Genomic DNA, 12,939 nt, shown 5'->3' with positions numbered 1-12,939 from the left:
ACCTCTCTGCTGCTTAAGATCCCATTTACCTTCCTTTTGATTTATTTGCTTTATATATTAATTGTTATTTAGAAGTGCACAAAGACCTACTGTCCATATTCCATCTATAAGAGTTGTAATGTAATGACACAGTCCCTGACAGTTGTCTTCAGGTTCACTCTATTGTTTTTGATATAAAACGATTGGTACACACAGTAAATGATTACATGTACTGTTTGAGCAGAATTGAAAATGTGTTTATATACCAGCAGTCTGTTGTAGTTTACGTAATTGAGCAGTTATGCTGTTTTTCTTTTTTCACGTGGACTCCCTTGAAAAAAATGGTAGCTCCTGCAACAAGTACGCCTGTTAATTAGATTCTTGACGAGACAAAATGTGCGTGTTCACTCATGACTTACACTCTATAGATACAACAACTTATCCATGTACGAGATAAAGCTGCCCGAACACTTCTTTCATTTAAATGACCTTTCGTTTGCAGGATTAAAGAGCCGCTCTTCTGCATTTCACACCAGCCTGAAGGTAAATGTCACGTTCACACACAGACATTACAAAAGTTCAGGTCGTACACATCTGTGTGACTTGTACTGCAAATATTGTTTTATGCTACAGCAGCGATAAGACGGGTGAAGACACATGATTATCACTGTGCACGCCTTGAATTTTAAAAAAAAGTGCTGAGAAACAGCAGCACTCCCTGCTGTGTTGTTTTTTCTCAATTCTCTGAGCAGCACTTCTTATTGCATCCATTCAGCCTTTCTGAGTGCTCTCATCACAAACGGCCTGCAAAAGTCAAAGGTAACAGGCCAACAGCAGAAGGCAGCAAAACAGAGTTAATATTCATTTCACAATTGCTGGCTCCCAGTGACAGAAAAAACTATCTAAAGCAATTAACCTTCTGTCCTGGACGTGATGTGTGGGCAACTTAACAAGGATGTTCTCTGCTTTTAATTACTCTCCAAAGTCGCAGAGCCCGACCAGGATTAAAAGTTATTTCAAGGTAAAGTGGAGCGGTGACAGGAACGCAGCCACTCGAGAGATAACTGACATCAGCGCTTACAACAGGAACGACTGTTTTCCAGAGTGCGTCGGAGTGGAACTCGGCGCAATCTGCAGCAGTCTCAATAACAATACGTTTCATATTCAAATTGGAGCTCTGATCATTCTTGCGGCAGAGTAAGCCGGCAGTCAATAAGAAGGACGTGTGCAAATACTGTTGATGCTAGCAGACTGTGTCATGACCCTCAAAGTAATATTCAGTAAAATGTAATATTCCATTATGAAGATGATGAAGTCCAGTTCACAGTGTGTTGCTGCTTCAGCTGTTGTTTGTGGGGCCTGAGCTGTTATGAAATTTGATGTTGGAAAAGACAGTGAGTGAAGTGATTAGAATATGGCCAGTATGTGCTTCTTAGGGAAATTATCATTCTGACTAAAAACATCTTGATTATTTTGCACTCAGATTATCTTGAACTTGGGTGCAATAAAGGTAGAAATATTAAAAAAACATGACTTGCATGACACAGTCCACTCTGCATCTTTCCTCATCAATATTTATACGTGCATCAATATTCTATTCCGTTGCTTATAAGTGGAGGAGGATGTGGAGACGGAGTTTGTGCTGTGAACGTCCCACACGATTCCTGCCGAGATTAAGCAAACTGTTTGCATAAAAGACTATCCCACACTGAGGAGCGTCATTACACATCGCCTGATTAAAAATCAGTCAAGGCTGCAGACTTTCAGTCTCAAACTTCCACTCCTCCCTTTTCCAAAGACATCATTATGTTCTGAATCACTCTTTAGGATACTTTAAGCGTAACAAGGGCAAACAAAAACTCCAGCTCACCTCACGTGTGTTGGTAGTGGCACTGCTGGAGGGCGGATGCTTCTAATAAACGGACCAAAAACATCAATAAAGCACAATTTAACATAAGCAGCAGGTTCTGTCAATGCAATAAGAAGCAGGTAGAGTCAGGCAACTTTGCTGTCCCGTGTACTAAAAAATATTCTTTTAAAACTTTCATTTTCTGATGCTGCAATATCACTACTGTGTTTCTGAATGTGTGTTTTGGAAGTGTAAAGTCGCCTTATTTAATTTTATTTCCAGACGATATAAGCAAAGACTCAACTGTTACGTAGAATCAGAGGTGAAAGATGAATACGTGAGGAGTCTGTTTCTGACAGAATCACAGCAGGCTTTACCCTGTTTCCCCAACCTAACATCACTTTGCCTTGGGCACAGCATCTAAGTGATTTTTGCAGAGCTCCTTAAGCCAAATTAATGCAAAAAAAAAGGCATTTGGGCGACGTACGAGGGAGTGACATTGTGAGAGTTTTAGCGAGCAGAGAGACGTGGCTGGATGAGATGCTGACGTGTGATTGATGTCTGTCACCATGTTCATTAAGCAGCTGATTTGATACTCTCTGTACCATTAGTGGTAACCATCCTCTGGATAAGCAAGTTGCAAGGCATCAATAACGTAATCTTCAGCAGAGATTTTTTGGTTAGGGAGTAATTTCTTGTAGAAGTTCAAAACAACAACAGCAGATAGAGAAAAGATAGAAGTAAAGTAGCCACAGAACAACCCCAAGAAAACACAATCTGCTGCTTTATGTTAGTGTATGCAGCAACGTCCTGGAAGCTTCGTGTTCACAACATTCAGTTCTAATTGTCTATGAAACATTAAATGCATGACAATGACGGGTTCGTATAGATTGCATTCTCATCATGTCTCTACAGTCTGCAGCTGAACAAATGATCACATAAACAAATATATGTTTTGTGGCCTAATGTAGCCTGTTTTAGCTGAAAAGAGAGAAACAGAGGGTCTTCGACAGTCAGACTGAATGTCACCCACTTTTTAACTAGAAATCAATGCTGAAATTCCAGTTGGTGCTCACTGGATTCATCCTTTGTCAATTATAGCCACCATGTCACTATAGTTAATGTGACACACACACACATAAACACATATATATGCATAATCAGTGTTCCATCTCAAAACCAGTCAGGTGTTGAGCTGAACTGAAGAGTTCTAGGTGATAACTTCTACTAACAAACGCAGAGTTAAAGTTGGGGCTTAACCAGAAACCTCATATACAGTTAAAACAGAGGTTTACATACACTCTATAAAAAGACATTTCCTCACTGTCTGACATTAAATGTGCCTAAACTTTTCTTGCTTTAGGTCAGTTGGGATTACTAAAATTATTTCTATTTGCTAAACGCCAGAATAATGAGAGAGAGATTTTTTTTACTACTTTCTTCAAAGTCAGAAGTTTACATACAGTAAGATTATTATTCCTTCAAACTATTTGGGAAAGCCCAGATGATGATGTCATGGCTTTGGAAGCCTTTGATAGGTTCATTGACAACATTTAAGGTAATTGGAGGCACACCTCAAACACACTGCTTCCTTTAGTGAGGCCTGTCAGGAGGAATGGACCAGAACTCATCAAACTATTGTGAGAAGCTTGTGGAAGGAAACCCAAAATGTTTGACCAAAGTCATACAGTTTAAAGGCAAAGCTACCAGATACTAAGGAAATTATGGAAACTTCTGACTTTGAAGAAAATTGTAAAAAATTCTATTAAAAAAACCTTCCTCTCATTATTGTGGCATTTAGCAAATAGAAATAACTTCAGTAATCCTAACTGACCTAAAACAGGACAAGTTTAGTCAGATTTAATGTCAGATAGTGAGAAAACAAAAAGGTCATGTGTCTTTTTATACAGTGAATGTAAACACCTGGTCTTAACTGTATGCCACTGTGCTCTGATTTGAACGTAACATGTTTCTCCCTCTGCAACCTTCTCCAGTTTTGATATTGCTGCATTAAGAGTTAACGGCGCTGCAGGTAAAATGAAAAGACTTTAAGCTTTCATCATCCTCCGGCACCCTGACCTAAGCCTCTGAAAACCTGGAGGAAACCCTGCATGTAGTATGTTTTTGGTGTATTTGATCTGATGTGTTTCAGTCTTCTTTGATTCAGGCTCTCCAGCTGCATTTTGCAACTCAAAACGGTCACGTTTATGCAACTGATTCTAGCTGAAGATTCTGGGAACGTAAATTCAGCCCTGCAGAAAGATTATCTGTAGAATAAAGGACACTCAGTTATCTGAAAATTACATTAGCATCTAGTGGTTCATTGTTACTGCTGATAATTTATTCGATGTAAAGAACATTTTAAAAGTTTACTAATTGATTTTAAAATTGTGTATGAATGAATGAAAATGTGTGTCCTGGAGGACCAGAGGTTCAAAACATTTACTATGAATAACAGGGTCCTTGGTTTGCTTTTAAATTCTGCTTTTCCTGTCAGTCTGTCTCTTTCTGCTTTCATTTCCTGCCATCTTTCAAATGCTACCTCTAGTTAAATTGCATAAAGTGCCCCTAATATATTTTTAAAAAATAGAATGCAAATAAGCAGCTGCCTTGAATAGTTACCAAAAAAAGACATCTCAAATTTCGAACACAGCAATTAGTTGAGATGCAACAAATATCTGAAGGGCTAAAACATGCCATTAAGACATGATAAATACATGATAATACTCTTTTGCATGCACATTGCATAGCTGTTCCCTTGGGAAAGCTAGGTATTTTGTTTATTATACGTATGTAGGAGCAAAAAGCATAGTTCCATTTTCTAGTTGGTCCATGTTCACGGTCATGCATTGTGATTAAAATGCATAATAAAAAAATACATATCCCTACAATGTGGGTGTAAATAAGCCACCCTCATATAGATTGTATTTTCTCCTACACACTGCAATAATATTATACTGGGCAGAACAACAAAGTACAGTTCCTATAAAAAATATTTACTCCCTTGGAAGTTTTACTTTTTCATTGCTTTTCAACACTGAATCATGGTCAATTTAATTTGGCTTTTTTAATTTTTTTAAAAATTATTTTGGATTGAAAAAAACCTATATATATATATATTTTGTCAGATAGTGAGAAAACTATCTGACAATATATATATATACAAGACTCTTTCATTTCAAAGTGAAAACGGATTTCTACAATGTAATTTCAATTCATCTAAAACATAAAACATAAAATAAGTCACTGCATAAGTATTCACCCTCTTTAAAGTGACTCACCTAATTCAACACAAGTGCAACCAGTTGGTCTTAGAAGTCACACAATTAGCGAAATGGAAATTATCTGAGCGAGTGAATGTGTCTCAAGTGATTGTGAAGTGAAGCCAAATTAAATTGACCATGATTTAACGCTGAAAAGCAGTAAAAAAGGTCAAACTTTCAAGGAAGGTGAATGCCTTTTATAGACACTGTGTCCCTCAACAATGCCGGCGTTGTACACTGTTTTCTCTTTTGGAGCATTTTCTCAGGACCACCGTGTTCATGTGCCAGGCCAGGAGTTAAACTTTCTGTATCCACAAATACGCAAGGATTCATCATCTCCCCAAACACACTCCGAAAAAGTAGCATAAAGCCTCGATCGTACTCACTTGTGGACATGTACACTATTGCACTTATACCTGAAAATAATGACAACAATCCTAAAACTGTCTCTTCTTGGCAGTTTTCTTTAAAAAATATTGCCTGGGTGATACCTCTGCCATTAAGGTAGAGACAAGTTTAGACATGAACAAACACCTGAGGTCACAGCACAGTTTTGAACCAAAGGCATTGCTTACTGTTACTGTCATTTTTACCCAGAGTGTTTCTCATCCTTTGGTTCCTCAGACAAAATGATTTTAGAAAATTCAACCTTTTTATTTTTAGCCTATTCAACCCCTTTGTGTTGTTTTTTGTGTAATTAAAGAAACACATTCTGTTCTGCTACAAAGGAAATGTATTCCTTTAATCAGACGACGTGCATATGCAAACACTTCCATGAGCTGAAAGCTTCATCGCAGCACCGTTAGCTGTTAAATGTTACACATTTACATTCATTAGAGGGGATTCAGAATTAAAATAGAATTGTAAGTGATCCTCAAACTTGGAGATGTTCAGACTGCAAAGTATGGAAATGTGACACTTTTTGGCAGGTAACTTGGTCTAGATGTCGTTTTCACAGACTCTAGTACTCTGCATGAAAGATAAAGTGGTCCTCATGTGTAAAATCGATGGAACGCAACCTTTCAGTTTAGTCATAACATTATTTCATTCCACTTTGTCCAACCTGATGTGGAATTGCTTCCATAAAAAAGGAACAGTAATAAAAGTAAACGTACAACATTATACGTCTAACCTTAATTACATTAAAGGCAAAAGATTTAATGTTCCTTTTGGTTGGGTTTTAGGTTTGTTAAATATGAAACCCTGGAAATCTGAGTTTGTATTTTTGAAACTGCCATCGGTGCAGTTTAAGGTGGAAATGCTCAGCTTAGGAGCTGAACACTTATTTCACAATTTATTAGTCTTCCAGCATATTAAAAAAAAACACATGGACATAAGGTTTTAAAAAAGAAACACACAAAAAAAATCACTGGAAGTGGTTTTTAAAATGTTTAAAACAATTTTTAAAAATAAATGTGATTAAAATATGTACCACATATTACCTTTTGTACAAACTATAAATACAGATCCTTTATAATTTCTTAAAGCAGCATTCATTTTTTGGGTAACTTGGGGACAACATAACGATTCATTGTCATAACATGGACATATCATATCATAAAGTTGTTGCAGCTAATGTGTTGGCAAACATTGGCCTGTTTGCCCAAAGTACACAGTAGCTCCACCCTCCACATTATCCATCCATCCATTATCTATGCACCGCTCAATCCTCACGAGGGTCGCGGGGGGGCTGGAGTCTAAGTCTAAGTCATCAGCTGACTTAGGGTGAAGGCAGGGGACACCCTGGACAGGTCCTCCACATTATATTATATTCAATTATACTGACATTCATTTGCAATCATGTGTTTCTTTGCTGTAAGAGAGACGCAGGTGGCTCAAAGAGTGTGTGGTGGTAGGACTGAGCCAGAAGTCCAAAGCTGCCGGTGGAAAATCCAAAACAACCGGCTGAATGATGCTAAAACCTGCCCTGGAGGTGAGGGGAAGCATAGACTTTGGTAATAACTTTCTGTTTGCAACAGCAGTAATGTGATGCGTTTCTAATATACAATATCGACAGGTGCAGCTTTAGGTCACGACGCCTCCTTCACTAAGTGACTGACAAAGTAAAGTGTAAAGCTACTAGTTCATAATCTGACCGAGCCACTCTTCATTATTACTATCTTTAGATTATTCTGGAGGATCTTCACTATAAATGCTTTTGCTGCTCACCAAAACATCTCTGTCACCATCACCAACTTTCTCATCATCGTCCTCATCATTATTACTGCAGAGTGTAGGCAATTAACCCGTGTTCTTTACTCAGTCATAGATTTTGTACAGCAAATGGACAGAAGTAACAGGGAAATGCGTAGATTTCTGTCACACAACCCACTGACTCATCGCCTTCACAGTTCACAGACCGATCATGTGCAGACACCCCCTACAGGTTCATTCTGAGCAACAGAAAACTCTGCTTCCTCCAAACCTCCATCACACCCCTCGTGCACGTCGTCGCCATCCACCATCCGTTAATAGCAGCCAGTTTAAATATGTAAAGCAGGTTCGAATCACATTCACACAGCAGCACAGAAACAAGTCGTGTCTTATCAGGCAATTAAGCTGCACAGTGATTGTGGCTAATGGATAAAACCTCATTTTATAAATTGGTTGTAATGCAGCTGACCCCTCCTTCCTCATCCAACTGAGGTCAAAAGTGTGTAGAAACTCAATCTGATTCTGCTCTGTACTTAATGCATAGTTAGGCTGATGAGGATGTACGACTGACTGGTAATTGAATCAAGGAAACCGTGAAAAACTACATTGGTGTGTGTGAGTCGATGGAACATGATGATGACTCGTTAACTACTTTGTGCATGACGACAGGAAACTTTGTGTTGAGGTGGATTAGTTCATATGTCAGTACTATTAGAAGATATATTGCAGAGGAGTTAGCAGAAAGTCAGCATGTATCCATTATTAGTTTTTCTTCCACAGGATGCTGTGAGACTGATTGAACGTCTCAGCGAGTCTCCGTGTGGCTGATACATGGCTGACCCGAGGACTCCCGGTCACAGTGTCACACCTCAGCAGCACGATGAATAGACTTTGTGTGGTGCATCTTTCAAAATGGCACTTTCCAAAATGATATAGAGGATTTGAGATCAGTTCATTGATGCTGTGTAGGAATACGAGGGTCTTCTAATAATTGTTACGTAGTATGTCGTGATGTGCAGATTCCATTTCTAAAATGGGATTTAGTCAAGGTGGACCCAGTCTCAGACAAAATGAAGGCAAGTGGAATCATGCAAAGAAATTGCCGTAATTTCTGGACTATTGAGCCGCACCCACCAACTTTAAAAAGAGTTTTTTACATGTATAGGCCACCCTTGTCTATAAGCTGCAGGTGTCCACGCTGTAACATGAGATATTTACACAGAAGAAAGAAAGAAAGGATTTTTTTTACCTTTTCATTAAAATCCAAACTGGTAACAAACACAAATACGTACTGTAACAGTGCCTGTAACACAGCTGGTTAAGAAAATAAAAACTACAGCAGCCTCCCATGAAAAGTCGTTGATCACTATCTTCATCTTCCTCCTGTGCACTAAAACCACTAAAGTCGTCTTCTTCAGTGTCGGAATTGAACAGCCTCAGAATGACTTTGTCACACACTTCCTCAGTCTCTATTTCGTTGTTGTTCTCAATGTGACTTTCGTCTCGAGGCAAATTCATAAAACTCGTAAAAATCTATAAATTAGCCGCATCATTGTTTAGGCCGCAATGTTCAAAGTGTGTGAAAAAAATAGCAGCTTATAGAATTTACGGATGCATTTTCACTCTGACTGTCTTTCTTACTACTTCTATCAGAGATGATCACACTCTAAGTTTTGGAACAATAAATGCTTTGGGGATGTACAGACAACTACCACTTATTTACTTTGACACTGAAGACAGCTTGAAAACAGGACGATTCTCAGGCAAGTTCTGGAGCACCTGTTTTTTTTCTGTGAATTCTGAGCAGATTGTGATGGACCATGGAGACGTGGTAAACCTTTTACACTGTAAATCACACAGAATCTAACAATATGTATTGCATTCATATGGAACTTGCAGAATGCATCAGGGTAGATTCTTGCATCAATCAGCGCCACAGGTTTTAAAGTGCCTTAACTGCCACTATTAGCTGTGTGTCACAGCCACTGTACTATAACTAACATCCCATTAGCTGTTTCTGGGCTCCCGTTTAACTCTGATCACTGGAAAAATTCTACTTAACGATAACTGCCATAACTGAGGTCATCAGGACATTTCACATAAGATATGTTCCATCCATCTATTATCTACACACCGTTTAATCCTCACTAGGGTCAGGGGCTGGAGTCTAACCCAGGGTGAAGGCAGGGGACACCCTGGACAGGTCGCCAGTCTATCACAGGGATACACTTAGAGACAGACAACCAAGCACACTCACATTCACACCAACGGACAATTTAGAATCACCAATTAAACTCAACATGTTTTTGGACTGTGTGGGAGGAAGCCGGTGAACCCAGAGAGAACCCACACTGCACGGGGAGAACATGCAAACTCCACACAGAAAGATCCCAGTGCCCCGACCGGGACACGAACCGGCGACCTTCTTGCTGCGAGGCATGAAGTGCAACTGCGCCACCTTGCAGCCCATAACATATGTTTAAAAATAAATTCTAAATCTATAGGCAGAAACTCTACATAAAGCACAAAACAAAGTAACAGTAACACACAATGTGTTTTCTGGACTTCTCTGAAAATCCTGGACAAGACACCAGTTCATCACAGACAATACAAAGAAGCAGACACCCGTGCACACTCACACTAACACCTGTGGCTAATTTAGAATCCATCAGCCACCATCCAGGTTATGAAATCAAAACCCTGAAAATTTCAGACCGAGCTGTAAGTGTGCATAATGAATTCCAGTGCTGTGATTCAGATCCATGTAATTATGAGGATTAGACTTATATTCACTGCCAGACTGATCCAGCACAGCATCACGGATGACTGTACTTAAAGAAAGACTGTGTACGCATAGATCTCATAATCACACAGGGATCGTATTTATTATCAAAAATTACAGTAATCCGTTCAATTACATGCTGCTCTAATCATACATGCCTCTAATTCCAGCCCGATTCTGATGCAAATATGCAAAATATTACACCTGCTCGCGCCCTCCTAAGTAGCGGATCTTTGCGTGCTGCACTCGCTGCCAGGTGGCCATCAGCTTTAAAAACGATGGCTGGTCATCAGGTGCAGGTAGCAGCTGGGATTTAGATGACAGGTATCACAAACCCGCAGGTAGCAGAGCCTTTTCTCAGCACGCTTCCTTGTCTTTGGAAAAGTTTGCCATCTGCAGTGGAGGCAGATTTTAAAAAATAAAAATAAATGTCATTCAAAGGTCTTTAACTCCCAATGTGCTGAAATTTTGGTTAAAAAAAAAAATGGGGATGATGCTTTTAAAAACATGTGTCAAGCCATCAAAGCTTTCTATACATTTTGTTATTAGCTGTATTAGTTGATATTTGGGGCAGCAGAACAAGCTGTATGAAGCTGATGTGGCGAACATGTTGCAGGAGAAGCAAAGCATCATTGAGTTGGAGCCTTAATTTTATCAACCTGACAAACTTTTAGCTTCTTTAGGGCATTTCTCATCCACAGAGAAACAAATGCACCATCTAAGCTGCTCATTGCACATTTTACTTATTGTACAAATGTTCTTCTTTTCATCTGTTACTTGGAAAATGTCTTAAAAAAACAGGGAATGAAAGTTTTATTTGACTATATTCCTTCGCCAGTGTTTGGAGTTTAGCTCATGCGTGTCGTGTTTCCTGTCAGAGTGCTGTGTATTTATGTGGTCACTGTCTGTGACCAGTGTGCTGTATGACTGAGGGACTTGGGGAGTTTGTCTGCTGCATGTACCGGCGTGTCTCCTATCTTTTTTCATTTCAGCCCGTCTGCAGTCGAGCTTATCAGCATCCGTTAACATCTCTGAGTCTGTCCCTTCTCATGTTCCAATACTAGCTGATATCCAGTGGACCAAGACGAAGCTCCTGTCCGCAGGATGTCCACCTCGGCGCTCACAACCTGTTTATTCTGCAAATTCTGTTATGAAAATTGCATCTGAGTTGGCCAGCTTTTGGCGGCTTTGACTTCCAGGGAACATCTCACTGCCCTGGAATAAGAACTCTGTGAGATTTGTTCATTGTTTCACTCTCGCTTTTTTTATCCTTGTGTGGATTTAATGTCAATATAATTAAGGGGAAGTCATTTTGCTCAGGCACTGCAACTAGGGGCTACCTTTTAAACTTGTCAATTTAACCGTCAGATCCTCAGAATTTTGTCTGGACAGCAAGGAATGACTGAACATGTCTCTGTGGTCGCAGCTGTCTTCATTGTATAAACAGCACGTAAACAAGCTTGAACAAGCATCACAGATGGTGTATCTGCACTGCTTTTAGATCAAGAACACACCCTAAACAAAAGTAGCGTGTGTGTGTGTTTTAGTGAGAAATCAATCATTTGAATGGTCAGAACATTGGAAACATAGTCTGGACTTGTATATGTCACTTCCACTTGTGGCACAGAGTCAGAGTGATGTTCTCACTGCTGCCGTAAACAGATGAAGAGGCTGTCTGGCACGTCGGCACATCCTGAGCTGCTTCTAACACGCACACACATATATATATATATATATAGTACCATACGTTGTGCCCAGACAATATCACTTTCTTACACTTCTAGTAACATTTTTTAAAAGCCAAAAGTATTTAAAGTGAGACAGCACAAACACAACACAAGCTCGAGCTCTAGAGTAAGGTCTTTGAACAGTTCTTGGAACAAGGTGTCCTTTGAGAATATTAAAGCAACAACTTACCAAGAAAAATGATGGTCTGCTTCCTCATTGTCTTGATCTTTGCACTTTCATGCTTGGTTGCCCTTTGAACTGCGTCGATCCCCCCATCCATGGATCCCATAGGTCTCCTTAGGACCAGGATCATGGCCCGGCACATGAAGGCCACGCAGCTCAACACGATGATGTAGACGATGAAAGCCGCAAAGATGCTGGCCCTGTACATCACCCAGCGCTCCCTCAGATTAGTGCAGAAAGTCAGGTTCTGGACAGGTGTATCGGCCAGGACGGGGATGTGTCCCTGCGTTCCTGTGGCGAACAGCAACGGCAGGGCCACGAGCACCGACACCAGCCAGGCAAAGGTGATGAGGGCCGAGGTACGTCTCCCACCCAAGGCTTTGAAGCGAAAAGGGTGGCAGATAGCAACATAGCGCTCAAAACTCATCGTGGCCACATTGAGGATGGTGGCATAGCTGCAAGCCTCAAACAAGAAGTTGTAGATCTTGCAGGAAACGTTGCCCGATGCCGACGAGAAGGGGAACCAGATGGCGCTGTAGAGCTCTACCGGCATGCCGATTAGGAGCACCAACAAGTCCGAGCACGCCAGGCTAACCATGTGGTTAGTCACATTTTTCTGCAGGTAGCCGTTGCGTTTCAGCACCTGTGTCACTCTGATGGTGATTGAATTTCCCACAATACCCATCACCAGGATGAGACTGTAAAAGATCGTCAGGAAGATCTTGAGAGGATAGTTGGGCTCAAGTTCCCTCCAGTCTTTCTCCTCTCCTATCTCCATTTCCTCACTCATGGTTCGAGAGTGGTGAGCTCAGATTTTCCAGGTATTGATTAGCTTATCAGTGCCGCTGGGTGCAGCCCTTGTGATTACGGCCAAGATTCAGAGGTGAGCAGTTTTCCAAGATAACAGCTTATACTGAACACTTCTTTGTCTGAAATTATTCCAGATTCTTCAAGCAGAGTATCCCAGTGAGTGGGGAACTCACATCAGAGCAGGTATAGCA

The 12,939-nt window shown here is 40.3% G+C and overlaps 1 protein-coding gene across 1 annotated transcript; it reads right to left on the bottom strand.

Annotated features, from left to right (window-relative positions):
* Positions 1-11,927: 11,927 nt before the first annotated feature.
* gpr39 (G protein-coupled receptor 39) lies at positions 11,928-12,728 on the bottom strand. Its single transcript, XM_008295085.1, has one exon. The coding sequence runs from the start codon at positions 12,726-12,728 to the stop codon at positions 11,928-11,930; it is 801 nt and encodes a 266-aa protein (XP_008293307.1).
* Between the last annotated feature and the right edge of the window lie 211 nt (positions 12,729-12,939).

This window comes from Stegastes partitus, unplaced genomic scaffold, assembly GCF_000690725.1.
Source record: "Stegastes partitus isolate 25-593 unplaced genomic scaffold, Stegastes_partitus-1.0.2 Scaffold1018, whole genome shotgun sequence".
Lineage (NCBI taxonomy): Eukaryota > Metazoa > Chordata > Actinopteri > Pomacentridae > Stegastes > Stegastes partitus.
The sequence above is the reverse complement of the archived record's forward strand: the minus strand, read 5'-3'. Positions and strand labels throughout refer to the sequence as shown.

Bases quoted from the DNA above. Each gene is read 5' to 3' on its own strand.
- gpr39 (XM_008295085.1), bottom strand. From the start codon at position 12,728: ATGAGTGAGGAAATGGAGATAGGAGAGGAGAAAGACTGGAGGGAACTT.